Source organism: Centruroides vittatus, unplaced genomic scaffold (genome assembly GCF_030686945.1).
Source record: "Centruroides vittatus isolate TY-2023 unplaced genomic scaffold, ASM3068694v2 contig_18, whole genome shotgun sequence".
In the NCBI taxonomy this organism is placed as follows: Eukaryota; Metazoa; Arthropoda; class Arachnida; order Scorpiones; family Buthidae; genus Centruroides; species Centruroides vittatus.
The window spans coordinates 6,296,342-6,321,548 of NW_027121101.1; the positions used below are offsets into that span (position 1 = coordinate 6,296,342).

The window sequence follows — 25,207 nt, forward strand, 5'->3', positions numbered from 1 at the left end:
TCTGTGGTTAAGTCAACGGAAAAAGAAGGATGCTTCTCCCTCCTCATGCTGATTGGTTTATTTCAGTAGTCTTTCTTAATTACCTTTAGTCTAAATAATTCGATTAACTCTAAATATACCGTTTGAAAAATCATTTTAAATAATTGCTTAAAATCTGTCCCGAGATAATTTTATTTGCATATTTTAATATTAAAAATTTCCAAAATAAATCGGCCAAAGAAATCAATGTTTTATCATTTTTCTTCTATTATTTATATGATTATATATAAACTTTATTCTTAAGTCACGAAAGAAAATTCGATCAGAAAATATCATAAAATAAATTTAACATACAAAAAATGATAATAAGTTTCCATAAATATTTATAACTTGTACTAAAAATCCCATTTAAAATATTTATTGAAGCTACTTAAAGGGGGGGAGAGAATGTAAGAATTCGTACAAAAAATTCTCATCGCCTCGAATAAATAAATAAAAAAAAATAATAATTAATTCTTCAGATTCGCTCAGATAGAGAGATAAGTAGTAATAACTTTCATTTATTACATACCTTCTGAATGTTTGCTATCTTTTGTCGCTGGAGAAGAAAACTCTGATAATACAAACAAGCAATATTGGTTTTCTAATTTCAACATCTTACATCATCTTTTCTCGACGATACTCCAGATGGATTTGTATCCTCCAAAAAAAAAAAGAAAAACAAATAGCAATTTTTATAAAGTTACGCAGTTAATAACGAATAACTAATCAGTTGTGGAAGAGATTCGAAAGTCTGGCAGAGTAGATGTCAAAGTAACCCAGATACTGTCAGAGAAGCGAATGCCTCATATATTATGTATGTTGGAAGTTAGTTAGTTACCTGGGCGTTGCAGATAAACTATTTATTCCCTCGGTAAAGTTTGAATCCTCCATGGTACACCTGTCACTGTCCATGCTTTTGCTGAATATTGAGAATTGAATGATGTAACAGGTTGCCTTTTCTCTCTTAAAAGATATTACAGGACTTATTTTAAGTAAAATATCTGTGAAAATTCACTTTAGAATACATAAACTTAGCTTAATAAAACTTCGAAAACCGACTCGATCTTCAGAATAAAAAAAAAAATGATTCTCGATCATAAATGATTTAGATCAAAGACATCGTCAATTTGAAATGATCGTAGATCGCTTCTGTCTTAAGAATCGAAACAGGTAAATCTTTTTCTTTCTTTAAATATTCAAAGTTTTAAGCCCTTCGAAGGGTCTATAAAGAATTTAGATACCTCGCAAGCATGTAAGATGGGAAACGTAAATCTCCCAGCTCATTTATCTTTAATGCGAGAATAAAAATATTTTCAGTTGGAGAAAAATCCTTCAATAAAACTGTCGACAATATGATTTGTATGGCACGTGGTTAGTTTTAGGTAGGGTCACATCCATTGATGTGACATATGGCATGTAATATTCCCTAAAATGTTGGCATGTCTGACATAGTTGGATACATCGCAAACACTCGACCCGATTTTCGTATCCGCTGGAGAAATGTAGCAGAAACAATATATCAATACCAGGAATGGATATCATTTTTAAAGTAAATAATTGAAAGCAGATGTTGTAATTATGAATGCTTCTTTCACTCGCTTCACTTTTGATGGGCCGAAAGAATTCGGGAAAAAAAAAATGGCAACAACCGCTTCTAAAAAAACTCCATGAAAATTGTTTTCTCTTTAAATTCTGCATTTAACTTCTGTAACATTCTGCTGAGCTCTTCTAGATATTAATACCTCCCATTAATGGATATCCAGTTATTAATGTGGCTCCGGATATTAATATTCTCCTAGCCTTTTTCTGAATAGTAATTTCGATGTAGCCTTTTCTATACAATAATACATTCATATATTCTTTCCCTCTATTAATATTCTCGTAATCTTTTTATAAATATTAATGTTCTTTCAAGATTATTTTTTTCTTTTACGATATTAATAATATTTTCTAGCTTTTAAAATTTGCATATATTCTTTATTATTTAGAATATTGTTATCATTTATTATACAGTGAAGAATAAACAGTCTTTTATGAGTTATAGCTGTATTTAGTTATTCTAGACTTTTTCTGGCAATTAATTTGTAAATTTCATGCATTTTTTAAGTATTAAATGTATTTTACGGTAAATTATTACTGTTTTTCTTGAATATAACTCTAATTTCTTTTTTCAATTTTACGAGTTATTATACCGTTTTTAACGATTAGCATCCTATAAACTTCGTGAGTAAATGTTTACACGTCTTTACATAAAATATATATTATATTTTATATATTTCTAGCGTAATTTTCTCACCGAATCTTTATTTTTACACATTTAATTTTACATTTTAACGGTTCAACAATTTTTCTAAAGATTATTCTTACGAATTAGAATTAAAAAAAGTAAAGTTTTCCGGAATGATTTCTCGTCCAAATATTTATTATTACGCTAAAAATTAAATATAATTGGCTAATTTCGTCAATAGAAAATAAAAAATGGCGACTTTTTTCCCTCCTTTCTTTTCTTTAATTCATGCGAATTTATCTTCTTTCCTCCTCATCAAGAGTCGTAGAGAAATATAAATTTTGTAATTTGTTATAATACATGGTTGGATGTAATTTGTATGGATGTGCGTTAATTTACATCGGAAGGAGAAAGCAGCATAAAAAGTCTTATTTTTTGTTAGCGAAAGAAATAAGGCATGAATATAGATGCAGCCTACAATACATCTCATCATTATAGGAATAATAAATGCTGTCATAATAATAAATAAGAGCAGATGTGAATAATCCAATTGCATTTTTAGTCAAGTAGTTGTTTTTTTTCCGGAGCAAAAGAATCAATTCATAGTCAATGCATGCGTTTGTAGGGAAAAAATGACTGGAGAGATAAGGTAGCTCTAACTACCGTCGCCCTTAAGGCTTCGGTTGTAGAACACGAGACGAATATAACCATACAGAACTTAACGAACTTACCGGCGAGAGAAAACTTGTTACTTCAACTCACTCTGCTCTCAATGAAACGAATCACATTAGTGGTAATGTAGGCTTTTGGGATAACATTATTTCGAACAGTATCCCCGATATAGCATCTCTGTTTTTGGATTCAGATTAAATGCTATTTATCAGTCTCTTAATTAAAAGTAATGGAAGGCGTTAGATAGGATTTAGAAAGTTAGTTATGCAGCGTGCGTCTTTCCAACTGATCACAGTTACTTGAAGAAGGTATTAGCTGTCAAGATAGGTGGACACAACAGAGATTGGTAGCATGCACGTGACTTGGGAGCGAAACTAGTCGAGGGTGGGGAACTACCTCGTCTGACTCTTCTCTTCTGTAAACTTTGAAAGTTCCGGAACTGGGCAATCGATAAGACCCTGACTCATGGGAAGCTCTCGGGTTTCTTTGCTCGTTTTTTTCCTTTTCCTCTCTAGAAGACTTGAATTGAGATTCTAGAAAGATATCTCCAAGCGCTTAAATGCTATCACACACTAATTCCAAGTCCAAACATCATTTTAACCATTTAAAGATCCCAGTTTATATCCATTATTTGCCAATTTTTTCGCAATTGGTTTCATATAACGTAAAGTATATTACTTTTATACTGTTCGGGACTATAAACTACGAAGTCGGGTTTGATACGGAAAAAAAATTAAGTTAGTTATAGAAAAGATAAATTTCCTCACCCCAAACCGAGCAATTCATCCAAGATTTGATCTTCGTCCAAATCACTATCCCACATAATCTCAGCCATTCCCGTCTCAGAACTGTATAAAAGATACTTTCAAACTTTGTGTCTCCTGTCTTCACGTGGGGCGGAGCATCCCTTCTTCACTCCTCCCAATGTCTGTGCCCAGCTGGTGCTGTTGCCAACAACTAGGTCTGTGTTTATCCCGCCACATATCCAGCTGGGTCGCGGGCTGTCAACTGCTGTACAAGTTTCTAGAACAGCTCCTTGCCCGATCTACAGGCAAATCTATTGGTTCTACCATTATTCTTCACCGAAACGAAGCAGATTTTCAAAATTTTAACACTGAAAAAGTCTCGAAGATAAATAAATATATCTTTCTTAGGTATAAAGAAAGCATTACAGAAACGGAGCATCATCCGAATAATCCCGGTTTTGCGGCTAACAATAAATCAGATTATCGCCGGATAGATCCAGATATGGGATGCCAAATCGTCTTTTTTTCCCCGGCGGCAGTTTATTTTCGGTTGACCACAAAAGAGAAAAATGGCCCTTTTACGCAATTAAGAAAAGTAGTAACATAAACCATGCACGAATATTTATCACCTTTGACCTCGACTCATCTGCACTTCCACTTACGATTGGAGTTAGTAAATCCATTTGTCTGACATTAATGATGATTCAAACTCAATTGAAAGCGACTGACTGAATAAGGAATTAGATAAAGGAGATTTAAACGTTCGTATTTAATGAATTAATTTACTACAAGTTGATGTTACTTATCTTAAAATTAGTATTCACAGCGCATTTGGTAATAATTCTGTTAAATTCTCGAAGTTGTTGACGTTGCTAAGGTTTACGTTGCCTATTTCGGGGTTCCTATTGGTTAATGGCCTAAATAAATGCCACCAGCTTAATCGAAATAGCATAATTCGCAGTTTAAAAGCGAAACGTAATTTGCTAAAGATGCTTTTATTGAAGTGAGTTACTTCACTTCTCACTTGAAATTTTGTGAGAAGATTCTATATAGGGCCTGATTTACGGTTATTATTCTATTGTATAATTCTAAATTTGAAGCTTGACAATATACTGACAGACCAGTCGATAGCATAATCGCTTTTCTTCGACACGTAAACTAATATCTCCTTTTTTCTTCGGGATTATATAAAGCTAAAAATATCCCTGAACAAAAAACAAATTCAACACAGGCATACATTTTCATGTAATAAAAAATATCTTCAATAGAAAAAAAAAGACAAAATTTGTCGTTGAAAATACGATAAATGCATATGAATATGGTAAATACTTAAGTCGAACCTAATCCTGAAAGCCATAAAAATGGATGGAAACGTATTATTCACAAATCTATCGCCGTGCTTCATTGAATTGTCGGGGGACGGAGGGAATCCAAAAGCCAAATTTTCGTTAAGCTGTCCATTAGAAGGTCTATCTCCAGTAAAGTATTAACTTTATATAAGGCATCTAACCATAAAAATATGCAGTGGACCTTCGGCACCTGGTCGAGGGAAGAGGAGGAGGCTACATAAAAATTATAGATGGCCCGTGTTATGTGGAAACGCTCCCAGGCGATCGCTTTATGTGTAGGAGATGTTGGCAAGAATATGGATCTCTTATGAGGCTAATGGAGGAGGGAGCCGGATGATTACGTAAGGGACCACTAAAGTATTACTGCCGAGCGGGAAAATTTTACTTTCTTGTTGCGGTTGCAGACGCTATGATATTAGAATTTGATATTTTCTGATCATTCCAGCCCCAGTCTGGTTTCGATTTATCTTAGAAAACTAGTTGGATATTACCACTACTACTGACGAAAGCGCTAGAAAAACGATATATTTTAATTCGGAAGGGTCGGAAATAAACAAAAACACAGCACATTACGGGCGGTGATAAATGATGTCATTTATATATTGACTTTACCGGTTCAATAAGGAACTTCAGCACTCGGTCCTGGCTCTGATGAGACAATCTGTCAACAAAATCGTCGTCAAAAAATAATAGAAAAGGGGGAGGGAAGCGGTCATCACTTGGAGAGCGAAGGCAGGTGGAGTCCAAAAAGGGAAACACGGACAAAGACGAAAATAGATAAGAAGCCGGCCGAAGATTACAAACCAAATTTCTGCTGGGAATATAATAATGAGATTATCGAAATCCCAATTCCGCCATTCCGGAATTGAATATTTTCTCAGAAAAGGGGAAAAAATACTTTATTCTGTTTAAATTTTATTGATTCTCTAAATAATCTTTCCCATTTTATTTAGTTTTCCTCTCAAGCTGTTACTGATTGCTTGAGAAAACATTTCAGGTATTTATCTTCTCGGAATCGATTAAAATTTAAATGTAGAATTAGGGTCGATTAGAATGTTTATCCAAGTGACGTCTCCGACTTTCCGGTTTTTCTTTCGCTTGCCTTTATCTTCCTGTTCTTACGCAAATTATCCGATTTTATCGCAGCACTCGTCTCAGTTTGAATTAATTTTGCCGATAACGTCTCTGCTTTGTCCGTTTGTTTGTCTATCCTGTGATTTTTGTCAAGTTCCTGGACCTCTGAAGTCGCTGGTTTTAAAAATATACTATCGGTAGGCATTGTTTCTATACAATTATTTGTTTAATTCAATCTCTAAAAATTGAAAAAATTGATTTTGTTATTGGTTTTCGCATCAAGAAACTTTACTTCTTCCATCGACGTTATCAGTAATATCAAAGTTTTATAACCGAAACAATTTATCACTATAACTCGCTTTCCTGTTTACTTTCAAAATAACTAAGAAGGAAATAAAGAAATGTTTCGTATTATATATCAAGAATTTGGAGTGAAATCTAAGAGAAGGAATTCCCCACTCAGGCGACATTATTGACCATAACAATAGCCAATAAGCCATCGAAAAATGATACTTTTTCCCTGTGCAATACTTTGCTTTCAACTAGATTTTTCTTACTTTAAACCCTACAAATCTTATAGTTGGTCAAACAAGAGACTGTTGCTCGGGCCGTTGACAGACAATGTCTTGGAGTAAGTAGAGTTAAGGATATAGAATATCTAGTTGTCAATCAAAATAAAGCTGCCAAATACCATATTCTTGGACCCTTTACTGCAACTTCATCTTCAAAAATCTCACGTCTTTGGATAGGTGGATTTGGGAGGAAAATAAGATACAGCAATCCCAGCCCTGCGCATCTTGGAAGGGCTTAATCGAATGACAAATCTGTCACATGGCAGATCTCAGAGAGAAAATGTCAAGGGATCTTCGAGAAGGAGGAAAAAAGTCATATCATGTTATTAATGTTATACTGAGTTTTGGTATTTGGACGAATCTCATAATTACAGAAAAACCTCGAGAGCAGATTTTTCCAGTCGATAATCTACTAAATAAAAATTTACACACAAAAAAATCTTAATTTTGAAAACAAAAATCTTTGCTGTAACCTTTATTAAAAACCTGTCGAAAACCGGGAAAAATTAGCATGATCGATTTTGAGTTATGATACGTTGTAAAAAAAGAAACAACATACCTCTTCCCAGAGAAAAAGAAAAAGGAATTTTTGAAGCCTGGATAACTGCAAAGATGGAAGAGAAAGAGAAAAAAAGAAAAAGTCTCAGGTGAGATATTAGACTGTAGCAGGGAATTTGCATAATCCCGTCATATGTAAGCAGAACCAACAATTATATTCGAAAAGTGAAGAACAATATTTTGCAGAAGGCAAAGTATTCGTCAGGCTTGCACAAGACTCCAGAGAGGAATCTTAATTTGATTAACAGTGAAGGTCCCAAAGGTTGCATTTCAGAACAAAGATGCCCGAGGTGGCTTGGATGTAATGCACCGGGACCTCTTGTTAGGTTCTTTTGGCAAAGATCTTCTAAGAGGAAATGTGTCCGAATGGTTTAAGGCTGTATGTAATGGGGACTTTTCTGCACCTTACAAATAAATAGGAGAACCACAACATTCACTTTTTCCATCAAAGAACAGGAAAAGGAGTCGATGGAAAGGAATGGACGGAAGAGAAAGTTCCTACTTACTTTTTTTATTTTCTTTTTTACACTGCCTCGGGGGAGCTTTCTCTAGTTGAAAAAAGATGTCAATTTTAGCCAACAAGATACGACTCACTACACCATCTTCCCATTTAATTGATGTAAATTCTAACGCATTCTAACCCCAAAACGCCGAGTGGTGCGACCATTTTCAAACAATTAAAGCATTTATTCAAAATATTTTCAATACTTTTTAACTTTAAAATTACGAAATCGAGTAAAAAGTAAGCAAAAGAGCAATAAAATTTGGTTGGAAACGAATCGATAAATTGTATTAAAATGTCTAAAAGAGATATAATCCCGGATTAACTTAATCCAGTTGTCTAAAAGGAAGTTTTTTATGGCTTAATGATGGCTGGAAAAGCGTTAAAGATTATTATAAATGATAAAAATAAGCTGGGAATAAAGACAAGTAAAGCAGATGACTTAATTTTCCTTTACAAAGCGACTCTTTTGCTTAATACTCATGTAAAAGTGGAAGTGGGTGTGTCACGGCGTTGTTTTTCCTCTTGTAGGATATATGATAAATGAACTGTCTAGCCAGCCCTATACTCACACGCTAGTTAAGAATGTTTACATTGGCTGCTCATCCATGCATAGTAATGGTATAAAATTAGGTTTCTGCTTCAACGAACAATTCGGAGACAGAAAATCGATGTTTCGCCAATTCCGATCGTGTTAATCAAATTAAAGATTAGTTTATACCTAATCTCGGATTTCTCATTATTATTATCATCCAATTCCGATGAATATAACTTCGATGTTAAGAGTAAACCTGAAAGGTGTACCTGACAGCCTGATGAATTAAACATGGCTCCGGATAATTGTGATAAGGTAGGATTTTTTCGCTAGTATAACATAAAAAATAGTTTTTTAATTCAAGAAAACCTGTTTAAAATTATAATTTTTATGTAAAATAAATTCTTGTTTTTTCTCCTCCACCATTCACTATAACTATATCGTATATTCATTTAGAGAATTAAATAGGATTAAAAACTGGATACATCTTACAAATTGCATGAATATTTTTCAAAGAGTTCCGCCAAATTAAACGCGAAATGAAGCCAAAAACAAAGTCCTTACACGAGATATTCTTGGATACAAAAATTTCCTTTATTTTCTTTCTCATTATATTGAAAATGCGCGAATTCTTTCTGGAATTTTTCGATAGATTATTTTTCAGATGAAACATTTCATTGTTTCTCGACCAGGAATTCTTTTTTCTTTCCTTTTTAATTCTTGAAACAGTTCTTAATTAATTTTTTTAAAAAAATCTAATAATAATTCAGTAAACTTACACCAGCAATTTTTGAAATCGGATTATATTAATTAAGAATTTTTTTAATTAATAAGGCTTTATTTCTTCTCGACTGAAACGTACGCACTTGATATATTTTAAAAAAGCTGAAGGATCAGTTGTAAAATTTGTACAGAAGATAAAAAAGAAAACTGGTTGTTGTGAGGCATCATTACCTCCGCCATTTTAAATACAAGTGTATCATTACTATAGACAAATATCACAGCTCCCTCGAGATGTCGTCCTCTTGTGATTTACGCCTAAGCAGGACTTGACAAACAACTTGTGATAGCTGGTCCTCTCCAGGGACACGAGAATCGGGGGAGGGAACTTAGCTACAAACAACTTGTGTGATTTCACCACAATTAATTCAATTAGAGTGGCACCAGGGTAAATTAGAGAGCATGACTATACTGAACGTTACTGCTGATGACACCAAACCCCCATCAGGGTAGTGATACCACTAAAACGGCAAGACACGCGTCTATTAATTTACTCCCCCGCTTCTCCTAATCATTAGGATGGTTTCTGACTCATCTCTGATGAACCTTGACCTTCCTCACTGCATTCTTCCACTAAACTCTGTTCCTTTGAACTTCGGCTTGTCGATTGTTCACTAAGTTTATATGAGGTAACAAAACATCACTCTGCTTCGGGAAATGACACAACTCTTCACCTAAACTCGCTAATTACACGCTTTTTTGGATGGGATGCAAGGTTTGATGGAATTTGTTTAATATGTAAGAACAAAAATAGGAGATAATTTTGTAATCTAGTGATTGATTACTCTTCCTGGTTAATAAGAAGAGTTAACAGTTTAAGAGAGAAGACAGAATTCAGGAATGATCATTGAAAAAATTGATAATTTTCATTATATTCATTGTCACGCTTCTTTCGATTGATAAATTAAATAAAATATTTTAAAAAATTCGAGTACTCTTATAATATTTCGTACGTCAAACTGAATAATGGCAACAAATTAAAAAAAAAAAAATTGGCAAACAATGAGATTTAAAAAATCGGGATAGAAAGAAGTGCTTTTTTGCCTCGGTGACGAACTACAATCTCACATTTCTTCCAATCAGGCTGACATTTAATGCTATTACAACACAAGGTTTGCTATAATAAGAAGTAACGTGATTGTTCCATGGAATATCCCAAATGACAGACCGCCTTACTAACAAACGTCTTCTAAACCCAATTACTGTATGACAAAGCACTAACAACACACTGTCGTCCTCTTTCAGCGATTTGGCTAATGGCCCATGATAGAACATACTCTCTCCTGAGAGGAATATAATAGTATCACTAGCTTGTATTATAATGTTGAATTTATTTCGATTCAGCTCGAGATAACATCTCTGTGACAATAAGGAATTTTTGAAATCAAGAGCGGGAAAAATCGATAAGAGACGTGGTCATTACTGACCAGCGCTTCGCTGATAATTTTCTCTCCTAGGACCCTATATAAATTTTCATCAGTAGCAAAGTTATAAGACAATTATTCATCCTTACACTCCGAGTATAATTATAAAACTCAATTAAGTATCGAAATGTAGATACCTACAAACAATTTTCTTCACATTTTTAGAGGAAAAAAAGTGCCCCGCGCCTTCCAGTAAATGAAGAGGAAAGCATCTCCTCTCCATCAGTAAAATTTGTAAGGTGAACTGTTAGAGTTTAATCATTTAATCTTCTCGCCATCAAAAGCTTATCTCATTTGAATATTAAAATTCTGAATTTGATTTTTCTTCAACAGTTAAAGCTTCTTTCTGTATCCAAATCATTAAAATAGCAAATTTAGAATAAGAATAAAAAGTTTCGCGACGGAGAAGCTTTAATCCTTAAAGATTTAGTCCAGGAAGGAAAGTAGAATTAAAGATTTTTTTTCCTCTGCCTTGATAATGGGAGATCCAGACAATGCAGGTCATTATTATTTAGAATAATGTTTTAATGTGCTTCATAATAATACTCCTTCCTTAAAGATTTTCGATTGGACGCTCTGCAAACAATTCTCTGCTTCTTTTTAGTGCATTTATTATCCCAAATTAAATAATTCCAAAAAAGTAGTAAAGAAAAAATAAAATTTTAACTTGCCAAAAATTATAAATGGTTATAAAATTTACATAATTATTCTCCGAAGGGGATAATGAACCGAAGAAAAAATAATTTATGTATGCCTTACATTTATTGCTTTCAACAACTGATGTGAATAACAGAATGGCGGAATTATATTCATTTATAGAAATCTATAAGTAATTAAATTACTTGAAATTTTAAAGATGTTATACGTCGATAATCACGCCTTCAGTGTAGAAGTATATTCAAACGTAATATGTCAAATTACGTTTGATTTTAATGACATTGCATGGTAATATCTGTAATGATATTAGCCGATTCCGAATTTATAACTGAAACACTATGATTAATTTAATCGTACATTTTTGTCTGATTAATTACTAATTCAGATACGACTAAATTAAATATAAGTTATCGCTATTACTACATTAATTAAACAAGGTATAAAAAGTTGTTAAAGATTATTAATTAACATCAACTTACGATATCAATTTACATATTTTGATCAATTGAGAAGTGGAAAAAGTCAGTTTATAGCTATAAAAAGTCGGTAAAATATGTTTCCTAATAAGGCATGTAAACATTAAAATGAATCATCATTACAGTTATCAAGGCAAAGTAGGAGAAAGATAAAAAAATAATAATTTTTTAAGGTCTCGTCTTAATTTTCCATTAACATCGGGAGTCGTAGAAAAATTTACATTTATTAAAAGCTACAACAATAAGGCTTTTAATTGCGAAGTAAAAAAAATAAATGGAGAAGAAAAAAAAGATCATTTAGAAGAAAGTGGAGAGGAGCTGCACATCAGTCTTTCGACCAAGAAGTAAAAGCAAACTGGGTATTTGCCGGGTTATAAGACGGATGGCTAAAATGATTAAGGAAGATAGAAAGAGGGTCCAATAGCTAGGGTCTGGACATGTCCGCACATTTTACCCATCTAACTCTTGGTCAAGATACAAAGTCATTGATCATTCCAGTCTAGTCAGCAAGAAAAGAAGAAAATTGTGGTTTGTTTGCCCTCTGCCTGTAAGGAATTCTTTCACTGTGCAGAAGTGGAGTAACAGATGTGCTGAATGGATGATACGTATCAATAGCTTGGTATGAGAATGTGGTTCAGGGACAGTTTGGACGAAGAACAATGCTACATGCTATTATCCTTTATCCCTTTAGCCATATGGCTGAATAAGGAATATTTTTATGGCTAATTCGTAAAATACTTGTTTGCCCACATTTATCACAGCTAACATTCTTTTTCCTAGAAAGGATTAACGATCTTTTATAATAGGAAATGTTATCAAAATTATCCTTTTTTTTTAATATCGGTTGGATAATGGTTTCTTAGAAAAAAGCCATTTTATGATTTACATGAAAAAATACCTCCAGCTATCAAATAAAAAGACATAAATACGATTACGTCTTTGATAAAATTCGAAAAAACATACACGATATTAGGTCGTGATTTATTTTAGCAGGCTGTAAGAAAATTCTCCATTTTATTACGATTTCTGCATTAAAATTTAATATTTTTTAACATGTATATGTTGCTACTGTATTCTTTCTTTCAGGAAACAATTTATTTATGTTCCTTGAAGCAAAAATAGCAACAAATACATTATTTATCCGGCAACTACTATAAAAAAACGCAGACTATTATATTAATTATAGCAATAAATATAGATGGGATTTGCATAATGCCAATCGTGCATCGTTTCATAATATGCAAAACTATACGAAAGCAATTTATATAAAATGTCGATTATTCTAGAGATGAGCAGAAAAATGAATAGCACACGCTGCACAAGCTGCTTTGATCTTCGACGTACTAAATCAGTCTGTTTATAAGCAGCAGTCAGTTCATTGCGTGCTTCCAACTCCCCATGATTTCCAAACTACCCGTATGTTTGAAATATTGATGACAATGATGAATATTTCATTCTTAATTGTTAGCCACGCCACGATGTAAGTTGCCATGCAATCACCTTACACCCACTATTTTCGCAAAACTAATTGTAACGTCTCCAAAGACTCTCTCTCTCTCTATCTCTGTTTATATACAAATTATCTATTAATAAATTTCGATTGTTGAGAAATCTTTTCTTATCGGAGGAAGAAGAAAGAAAAGAAAGAAAAGAATTTTTAATCGAGGAACATAAATTGTGTAAAAAGTAAAAGTAATAATAAAAGCAAACAGGAATGAGATTGAGTAAACACTAAGGAAATCTTTCAACGTCTTCCATCACAAACAGGTGATAAGTAATTTTGTGAAAAACCATAGAAAGCCCGTCATCGATCTTCGGTGTTGACACACTTTCACCTGAGAGGTAAGTAAAACTATTACTGTGTAGTGGTTGAGGTAGACGGCAGATGGCGCCACAGTAAGAGGTATTACCCTAATGCGAAGGGAATCACGAAATATACTTTGCTTATCTGCAGCGAATGATGGAGTGCTCGGTATTTTGATAACAATCGGACTCTATTTTCAACAGTGATGGATTATTAGTTGATAAGTAATGTGTTCTGGATGTATTGAGATGCCTAATCTAGCTGGACATCACGTAATGATATACTTCACCGCTTTTCTCGTAGCTTACTGCTATCCATTTAATCGTTGTACCAAATTCGGTACTCGAAATCGAACTATGTGGCAGCGCACGAAGATAAACGCTAGATAATGAGCAATTATCTAGCAAAAGCAGAGCGTACACAATTGTCTACCATTATCTAAGCCGTTATATTTACAGTATAGGTAGAAGATAGAATATTAGGAGTATTGTAGTTAACTGGACGGAGAATGTCCATAAAGTGGAGATGAGGAAATTAAGCATTGACTAATTTCGGTATACTAGGGGATAAATCTAATAAGAGTGGTAATTATAGACATACTTATATCAAATTTTCCGGTTTATAGATTTTGTCAAGCATTTAAAGCGTGAAATAATATATATATATTTGTTGTAGATGGAGGACATTCTTCAGAATATAAGCACGAACGGTATCCATATGATGCAGATTAATGTAGTATTCAAAGTTAATTACACAGTTAGTTATGTTGTGCAACTCTTTAATATGATTTCGAAATTAATAATATGTTTGACAACGTTTAGAATAAATTAAATATGGACGCTTGACTATTCAACTTGGTAATTATAATCGATAAAACATTCTTTATAATTTCACTAAGGCTAAATATTTGTTTTTATGATAAAAATTATTTGAATATATATTTTTTTCTGTCATTTGTTGACAATGTAAGCAGGAAATGTTAAATCTGTGGCTATTACCGAGTTAAAAATAGCTTTGTATGCCTGGAGAGATGCTTCTCCTACAAGCATAAAAGCCATAAAGGGAAGCTACATTTACAGGCATCGATGAGCGAAGCAGGTGTGATTTTCTCATGAAAGGTGATGGTGGTATCTCCATCAATCATGACATTAAAGCATCTATCGGACAAATGGCCGTTATTCCCTATAACGCTTTGTTCTGATGAACCTTATTAATTAAAACGATACAGTCTAGTTCTCGACTGGAGTTCACATTTTACAAATTGTGATTTATAATTTAAGTCGTTTGCGGCATTAATAAAAATAATAATCGTGTGCCGCCTGTACCTGCATTATTTAATAAAGTCCAATTAAGTAGTCGGTATTCGATTTACGCAGCTTTCAACTTTACTAAAGCCAAGCTAAACGAAATAAATCCAGATTAATTTTAAATATTAAAACTATTCTAGAAACTATTCAAACATTGGTGAAAGGACATTTTAAGAGGAATTTCTGACCTCATAATTTATGTATACAAGCATTGTTTACTCAATAAGCAATGATCCAAAAGCACGGAGTTAATATTCTAACTGCAAAAACGGTTTGTTGCACATATTAACATAAGCTTCCATAAGTTTATATATAATCTTATCGTTTATCTTGTTTACGATCACGTGAAGCAAAATTATTGGAGTGAAATTTGTTAGAACGCATCCATAAAAATTTTTATGATTAAATTCTTTCACGTCATTTAATTGTCTTTTGCCATTATGTTCGCTTCATACAATAATGGCCCTCTTAATTATAATGCCCTTGTTTTCTATCAAGTTTTCTGTTAGATTATAAATCAGAAAATGTTCACTAAGTAAATTAAAGTATATTAGGCATACAGTCATTGTTTACAATTAATTAAAACTACAATTCGATGAGATTTTAATATGATGCGATAATAAAAGTCTATTGACAAATGGATGAGTTTTCGGTTTAAATTATTAGAGAGAAAACGGATTTTAAATCTGTTTTCCACGTCCTCAATTTTCTCTGTATAATTTAAATCAAAATAAATTATTACTGCTATTATTATTGTAGATAGAAATATAAAAGAGCTGAATGTTTCCATGACAGCTTAGTTGTTGTATAAACACGTTTCGCATCTAACACCTGGATGAAATCAGGAAAAAAAAAAGAATTCCTAGGTTCAGCCATGTCTATCCATGCATGTCAATGCAATGTCTGTTGATGCTACTTGAGTAATTTCAACACGCCGCTATTTCAATAGCTTCGAAATGGAATCTCCAGTTCCAACCCCTCTTTCACTCGACTTATCCAGCCGTCTTTTATTGAAGAACTTTAAAGCGAATGGCTTGGAAAAATGGACCAAATCGACGTTAACCATGCGAAAAACGCCTCCCACGACATTCATAAAAATTGAATTTCTTGCATATAATGTTACGCTTACTAAATCGTTTCGACATCACTTTCAGATTCGGATTAAGCAATAACAATTACTGGGTTTTCACTCTCTTGTTCTTATTCCAATTTTTTACGCCTTTGAATTATTTTACTCTATTCTTATTACATAACAGTTTCTGCTTCATGTAAATTAAGAAAGTAAACTAGCCTATAATTACTTTTTATAATTACCACTCAGTTTACGGCTGTATAAATTCTTATTTTCATTATAATAAGCGTAAACATTGAATTTGCATTAAAAATCGGATAATAAACCCGGTTCGTTACGCTAAAATTGTTCTTTATCCAAAGACAACGAATCAATTCTTTATATGGATTATTCCCAAATTATAAAGCTAATTTTAAAAGAACAAATCTAAAAAAAAGCTTTAAAAGACTTTAGAGGATGAAAGGAAGTTTGTCTGGAGTACACTGATTACAACGTTTATCCCTGTAAGAGGATACTGAAATTCATGATTCAATGAGATTTTCACGTCAATAATGGGGTAGGGTTACATTAAATTCCTATTAATTATCTCCTGTCTAGAATGTGAGAAGGAAAATAAAATTAAACAAATTTTAACAAATTACACTGTCTATTGCTAATCATATATTTTAGTTTTGTAGCTGTACAAATGCTATTGTGACATGAAAATATAGCATTTCGCTCGACATTCGACAGAAGAATGCGATTTAATGAGAAAAGGCGATCTGGTTGACGCCGAACAAATGGATTGATTGCTACAACACAGAGAGGATAAAGACTAAAAGAGTGTTTTAGTCAGAATTAGAAAGAAGCAAATCGTATTAGAAGCAGGTTTAAGGGTAGAGAAAAAAAGCTTGATTGGGTTAGCTATGCCGTATTTGAGAGAACACGATATTTCAGGTCGTCACACACTATTCGATTGATTGGTCAAGCACCCACAGCTGGGTTTGTTAACTGAAGAAAGTTCATTAGCCTGCTTTTAATAGCAAACAGTTAATTACTACAACACACATCTCTCTAGCTGGTACTTTAACACGTATAGTCTATTAGCAATCGTTCAACACTTTTTTGTCAGATCAATATGCAAATTGCTTTACTCCCTCCTTCTCTCTCAGATGCTGCTAAAGACTTATGTTGCTTTGCTTTTCACGCGGGAGTTTGTTTAATGTAAAACGGTTTTGACTTTCAGATGACGTATGTTTGCTTTTTTTCTAACTTGAAATAAATGTCGAGCTGTACCCTTATACCTGCTTATGTTAAGAACTTGATTCTAGTAGAGAAGGAGAAAGAAAAAAGATCTTTAGCAGTTGTTTTGTTTCAAGAATGCTGAGAGACTCCTGATACTTAAAATGGTTTACACTTATCGAATATATAAAAATAATAAAGTCGGAGATATATATATTTAAATTTAAATAAATTATACGTTGCGCTCAAAAGACTTGACTTCAAAGTTTTTAAGAGACAAATCTCAAAAATTTTATATTTATTTTTTTTTCATTTGAACTGCACTCTTTTTATTGTCGTTCAAGTAAGCGTAATAGAAGTTTCAATGTGTTTCAGATAAAGTTTTACGGTTCTTCCACCTCTCAACTGTCTCGAGTTTATATAAATAAATATCAAAGCAGAGTATTTTAAAGTGTAATATATTTTTTGAGTAGGTGAAAATCTATTGATCAGTCAGATTTCGGACTTGATATATTGGTCGTTACTTAATGGAGAAATCGTATGCTATCAAATCATCACACGCGGTTCGAATTGAATCATTGAGGATAGTAAAGTGGCTCTTAAACACTCACCTGGCAAAAAAACTAGCCGCTGCTGATGGCTGTTGAATTACATCGTAACTACTAGCACAGGGTGAACTAAATGATGTTCCTTGTAGCAGAGAATGGTGAGAATAGCCACTGAACGATAAAGAATGAGGTATTGTATTTGTAGGAAGATCGTAACACACGGCAGAAGTGGAACTGTGGCTGAAGTAGGATGAACTTGGTGGAGGATAGCCCCCAGTTGCTGCTAATGTATGAGATAGTAGGGCCATAGTTTGTTTGCTGGAATTATAGTCTTGTTGATTTGGGCTGTTAGTTCTCGGCAGAGAATGCCCAGTCGGTGTCACCGGTGAAGGAAACAGCATCTAAAAATAAAAATAAAAAAGAATGTTGAATAAATGATTATCATTATGTCTTGGCTACACTTTATTAAAAAACCTCTTTAAAAAGAAGAGATGACGATACATCCTGAATAATTTATACTCTTCGTGTAGATAATAAAAACACTAAATTATTCTAAGAAGGAGTGCTGATAAAGAATTAGTTTCTCACCGAGTGTTTTATGTTAAGTACAAGCCAAATGAAAAATACTAAGAACAACGAATGCCAGAGACACAGCTCACAGGTTAAAAACATATTGAGATCCACGTTCACGTTACATATTGTACATAGGTGGTCTATTCGGAGGTTAAAGGTCGAAGGTGATGGCACGTGATGACAGGTAATATTTGCAATCCGAACTGCACCAACTCGTCACAGGATGTCCTCCCCTGGGTGATTACCAAGGAAGTGGGTCCTTCGCTCTTATCCACATACGTGACGGACATGGCAATGTTGTCTGGGGGAAATACTTTTTAAAAGGGAAACACAACACCGGTATGGCAGTAGATGTTACGTGACTGGTGCAAAGCCAGCCACAATCATGCAACCTCTCTTCCAGTCCTCGGGGAGTATGGAATAACACATAGCGCTATACACATTGACATGTGACAAATTGTGGGTCCTGACACTGGATTGACTAGGTGCCGGAGCAAAAAAAGAGACATTATCTCCAGGGACCCTCCGTAAAAGGGAATATCTTTTGAATGGACAAAATGAAAGATTGTATCTTGACAGACTTTTGTCTTCTAGGCTTTAAAAAAGTCATTTCAGTTATTTCCACAAGGATCTAGTCAATTCGGTTTCGCAAGAGATATAAGACGAAAAGAAATTAATTAGTGGTTGATTTAAGAAGACTCAGGATCGATACGTGGATCAGAGAATCTATACAAGTTATCAAGTCAACCTTTGAGGAATATATTAGGTGCGCTCTGAATAAACAGGAAGAATTAATGATTTTTATCGAATATGTACATTTTTCATCGATCTGTGCTCCTTCTACGTTCTTGTCTCACGAAAACTGTTTTAAGTAAAGAACTCTTCTCGAAAAAGCAAACAAGATATTAAAAACTTTGGCAGAAGGAAAAATAAAAATGGCGTCGGTAACAATGCCCCCTGCCGGTAAATTGCAAACTTAATGGCTAGAGTGCACCCCGTGGGTCAGCCAATCATCGTAAAACTCTTTGCTTTTTTTCTACACACCGCTAGCTAATTATTTAATCTCCTCCATGACACAACGACATAAATCTTCTAAAGAGGTGGCTCTTATCTACTTTATTTCCTTGTCCAGTCAAATAGAGCGAATTAATTAGGGTCATTAGAAGGCAAAGGACGATGGACAACTCATTAGAAATTGGCTCTGCGTGATTCGAGAGAGGGGGGAACCATTAACAAGCAACGAATGGTAAATGGCCGTCTACGATGCAGAGCCAGAATATTCCTAAAAACACCTTCGGCCTCACAGCTAATTGAGTCTGAGTGTTAATTAAATTGGCTATTTTAGAGGAGATAATATCAACCGTAACGTTGTCTGTGCTCGGTTACAATATCTACTTTGTTCGATAGGGGATTGTCTGTAAGGGCATTTATCTGTGCCCTGTCTTTGGCACTCTCCTCGAGGTAATTCAGCCAAATCTGTTGCAAAGAGGTTTAGGAGGGGGGTTTTCGTTTATGATAAGGAAAACGAAAAATCCCTGCTTTTTCGATTTTTTTCCCTAACAAGTTTGATGTTTGTGTAGAGATTGATGCGGTTGACTGCAGGAGAAGCAGTGCCTAAGTACAAAAGATGCCAATTAATCTTTCTTAGGCGGTTTTCTGTTTTTCTAGTCTTATCTTATTGGCGTGGATGTGTTTATCGAAATAGGAGTATATTATCTTTAAAAGAAATGCATTTTTGGAGTAGTCCTACAGAATAAATGTTGTTTTTATGACTTACATTAAGATAACTCTCAATTTGAAACGGAGAACCTAAAAACGAGAAAATATAGTTGTTTTTTACTGCAAAAGACAGATGAGGCACATTATGGGTGAATCCATAAAATTGAAAACTTTTCCATTTGTAATCTCCAACTAAAGTTAAAATTTTAAGCTTGCTTCAACGTTAAACTAATGGAATCCAACTATCATTAATAGTATCGTAAGCAAAATCTTCTTTCAAACATCGATACTAGTTTGAGAGGATCGAGCATTAAAACATCTTCAGAAAAATTAATCGTTAGTCTCTTTTTTTATAAAGAAATTCGAAAAATTTTGAGAAGTTTTTAATAGCTGGTAGATTAATGTTTAATGAGGAACATCATGCTGATATATATTTAACGAAAATCCAATTCCATGGTATATGAAGACATCTCAATACAGACAAGGAGAAGATCTAGTTAGTTTGGAAATTAGATCCAACAGCTGACGTTTGTCGACTGACATCTGAGACAACTGATATTATTCCTCCCTGCGCTTCATACAAAACTGATATGTCAAACAGTCAACTCCACCTGGCTACCGAAGCACACAACACAGCTGCATACTCTTTCATTACATTTGAATCTTACGTTTGACGTGAAAATACTCGGTTACTATCATAAACACTATTGACCCATCCTCTAATGGTTGCGCCGAAGAGTAATGAAGTTTCCTTCCATCAGCTATTCAATGTGTTCGGCTGCAAAGCTTTCGGATAGACAAGAAAAGATGACGGAGATCAGATACTGCGGATAATGACGTAACGATCATTACTTACGTGGTAGCAAATATTAGTTATCTGAAAAATCCCGATCGAGTAATTAGTTGCTTATCGATCCGTTTGCTAACCCATTTCTGTCTTCCTAAGGTAATTAATTTTTTAACGTTGATCCTATAATGATTTAATCGGATTTCTCCGCCTAATAAATGTAAAATTCCTCAATTTTCTTCCGAATATCGCGATGGAATTTCAATCAAATTCAAAATCCTCAATTTTATGCTCATACAAACACGAATCGTAGAATTATTAATAATCTTTATACGACTCCTGACAGTTTAATAGAAATTCGATTAGCGCCTTCAAATTATCAATTATAATTTGTTAAAATTGTTTTTAAAATTTAATTAAAAAAAGGTTTGAATAATTAAAATATCTCCGAATCATATTTTAAAAAAGCAGAAAAAAGAATGTTATGATAAATTCTAACTTCTTGTTTGATACTTGAGGGCCGTCGAGAGCTTGTATGCCCAGTAAGGTGCAAAGGGAACCACTCTACCACTCTACAATGAAATACGTAGAATGTCTCTTTATTAATAAAAATAACATTCATTTATAAGGGCAGAACCATTGCCTAAGTTTTCTCCGGACCCAGGGAAAAATCCCTACCTCCCCTCTCGTCGTCCCTGTTTAACATTCTCAAAGTATTTTCGAGAATTCAGTAAAATTCTATAAATTCTCGAATACATTCTTATCAATTCAATTCAATAGAGTAAAACGGTTTTGCTAGCTCATATAATTTTTCTTGATAAAAATCATGGAAAATATTGATTTCCAATGTGGACAGACAAATCCAATAATGTTGATTTTTAATCACGTTCCCAGAATTATTCAAAGTTTCTTGTTCTAACTCATATTTACACGAATGGGATTTTATAAGAGCAATTCTTTCTGCAAAAGAACCGTATTATAGAGAAGTTTGAAAATTTGATCTCAACGTCCTCGATAATAAAACTCTTTAAATGAATTTGGATTATTGTGCAAAGCAATCACATTTAAATCACGATTATATCGATTTGAAAATTTAATTACATTAAGAAAATCAAAGTTTTTAGCTTCATTGTGTTTAACTTTGGAAATTTCATTTAAAATATTACATTGATTAAATATAAAGTTGCGTAGTTTTGGTTTAGACGATTAGATTTACATTATTTCAGTTATATTAGAATTAAAGACTGATGTTAAAGGGAAGAATAAATAATGTTGAATGTTAGAAAGTCTTACTTTTTAAAGGAGTTTAAATAATCCGAGAAGGAATTATCGATTGGATCTGAAGTAATCTGGGATTTGAGTCGTTACTGTCAGGAACCCTTAGGTGCACTTCGCAGAAGTTTATCCCGTATGAAAGGAGAAATTCAGCCAGTTTGGCTTGTTTCGAGAAGCTGAAACGGGCGTAGAAGCTCGAAGCATTTGAATGAATCGGTGCAACCAGATGGAATAATCCTTCCCACTTTATATGTCAATGATTTATTATCACATTTTCTGCTGTTTTTTGAAGCTTGAGAAACAGTCAGCACTCTGGTTATTAATGATGGTTGACAAAGCATAGGACACAGAAGGACCCAATGCAGCGTGTAACAGGTTTCCTGAGATGAAAGACCGATCAAATCGGCCGATTGGTGACGATTTTGCAGTGACGTTTTTCTAATGGAACCGTGCCTCGTTGGCTTTAGTGGTTGATCTAACTATTAACCATTGAGAATTCCCATCACGTTTGATTAATGACTAAAAATCTTCACGCACTCGGAACCATTTTGGGTGGAGCTCTCCTGCCCGGTCACGTGTACAGGGGTATCTCGTGCTTGGTGACACCATTGAGTAGATGGTCACGTGACACGTTCGAATTACAAAGTCTTAGTAGACAGCTTTCCGGGACGAGTTGGGAAAGTTTTTGATTATTTATCGAGAATATCGAATGAAACCGGCATAATAAGAAAAAGCAGTCGGTGCAGTAAATGCACGATACAGCTAATGTATTTGGGCACATGCGGTTTTGCATGGTTTGTGCTTTCTCTTTATGCGACCACATTCGGTCAAAGAGGGCTTGTTTCTGTTTGAATCGATAAAAGTAAGTAAGCAAACATGTTTATAGGTCTGTTTAGGTAGATTTACTGCATCTATTTGTCTGCTCTTTCAGAAAGCAAATAAAACATTTCTCCGAAACTTTTACTGTTTTCTCTGGTATTTCTTACTACTATTTCTACCATTTTATATAAATAAATTTCGAAGATCGCCAGCAGGTTGCTCTTTCCGACAAAATAATGTATTTTTGAATCTCTATTCAGCTTCAAATCGACTACTCTCTCTCTTTTATCTAAACTGAAACCAACTGCTCTTTATAAGTCGATGGAGAAACAATTTTTTATCCAAAGAGGTCTCATAAAAATAAAATTAATCCCGAAAAAAGTCAAAACACTTAAATTTATCATTTCAATTTTTTTTCATCCCAAATGGCCAGATGCAGAATGGAAAACTTTTTCTTGTAAGTTTTTTAAACCCAATTTGTCGTGTCCTTGGGTGAAATTTTTTTTAATTAGCGCCGATATCTAACCGATCGGACCACACCATTGCCCCGATAGAAGAGAGATAATGGAAACATTTAACTAGCGCTGATAATTAGAAGGCTTTGTTTAAATGACTGGAAGATTGCATAAGGAGTCATTATATGACAATTACTGCAATTTACCGATGCAATTAGTTTCTTCTATGATACATTAGAAATCAAAGTCTGCATTTCGGCATAAGGAATTGGCGAAAATGCAATCATTATCTACAGAAGACGATCCACAGAAGAATTCAAATACTAAAATTCTGCTCACAAATTCTAATACAAAATTATTAAAACTCTTACCATCCGAGTAATTTTATAAGGTTAATTCTGTTATCGTAAAAAGCATGACTAATTTATTTATAGATAATTTAATAAAAGTCTCGATCGAGTTGCTAGATAATTAATATTGGTTCGAGGATGCTGCTGGAATGTGTAAACTCAGCAGCAGTTCCGATAGGTACCACGTTTAAGAAGCTTTAACTGTTCATTTAAGCATTCTAACTACTCAGATAATTACTGGAAATTTTATATAGTAGGAAAAAATATATTATTGAAGCCGTTAATCGTGCAAAACACTCTTCGTACTCCTCTTCTTTAGCATCTTCGTTCAAGATGCTAAATTTAAGAGAAGTGCAGGGTAAAATTCATAAGAGGAACCTTTTTTATACATTAAAACATAGAGAGAAAACTCGGAATTTTTTAAAATAGCATCACAAATTAGCCAACGACTCGTAACTATCTCATATAATATCAAATTAGAGCCGATGGTTTAGCTCTGATCTTTGCTGGCACGGCTATTATCAACGATATTAAAGTAACGAGCGATATACACGATAATGAATAGCATATCGAGCGAAAACCGAAAGGTTGCTCACCTGACCCTGCGGTTTCGGCTTCATCCACGCTTTGATGTTCTGTTCCAAGTACTTCTGCGCTTGCTGAGCGACAGGAGATGGTACAGATGGATTTGTCCCCGCTGCTTTGACCTGGCGTGACATTCTGTAATGAGATAATTGGAATAATCAATCGATAATTTCCGACTTGACGGTAATATAATACATATAGTCGATTAATGCGCGATAACACTCTTAAAATAAACTTATTCCGTAATTACTCTCGTTTTAAAGTATAGGAACCATTAGAAAAGTAAAAGTTGCCCAGCACCTTAGGGTGAAAAGTACGTTTCCAATGCTAAGCTTCCCTGCATTCGGTAAGAGAAATTGATCCAGTCTTAACGTATACAGACTTTATCTACAATTTTTTTGCCTCATTAGTTGGATAGAAGTGTGTTAGAAATGTCTGGAATAATGAAGACAACTATTTTCAAGTTTCGCTGGCGATACCAATTTTCGCAGCGAGCGAAAAAGTCAAGACATCATTAACTCTCTCTTTCTGTAAAGTGACACCGTTCCGTATTTCGTATCGACCTAACTTTTCTTCTCCACAGTTCTTACATTCGTGTTGACATTTTGTTTTCGTGTTTCCCAAGTTAAATGTTGTCATTACGCCAAAGTCGTTTACGACAAAGGTGAATTTAGAAATTTAAATAGTCTTCTTTTCCATAATAAATTATCTACATGCGCAAGTCTTTTTTCTAAAGAATTAAATTAAATATTTTACATATATACATTTTACTTCTTTCTATTTATAAAAAAGCAATTTTTTTTTAAATTTTATATCTTCTATTTTTTATGTTTGATGTAAATATATTAAGATTTATTGAAATCCGAAATTTTGTTTACGTCCTTGTCTTTGACAATGCATCACGTCTTATACAACGTCAAAACTTGGATATATATTTTTTTTAATTCAGAGAAAAAATATATTCCATATTTTTAAAAACAAATTTTACATTCTTGGATACGATATTATAGATTTAATATTAATAATTACAAAATTTACTGATTTTTTATTCATTTATTCAGAGATTAAAAATGAATTTTCTTAAAGATTTTCTACACAA

At 33.6% G+C, this 25,207-nt stretch overlaps 1 protein-coding gene across 1 annotated transcript in view; it reads right to left on the bottom strand.

Moving 5' to 3' along the window:
• Positions 1 to 25,207, bottom strand: part of LOC136969607 (kinesin-like protein CG14535) — an 82,134-nt gene that overhangs the window by 36,542 nt on the left and 20,385 nt on the right. Inside the window, 2 exon segments of the mRNA XM_067263840.1 lie at positions 17,609 to 17,946; positions 24,120 to 24,243. Of these exon segments, the coding sequence (XP_067119941.1) occupies positions 17,609 to 17,946; positions 24,120 to 24,243 (462 nt within the window).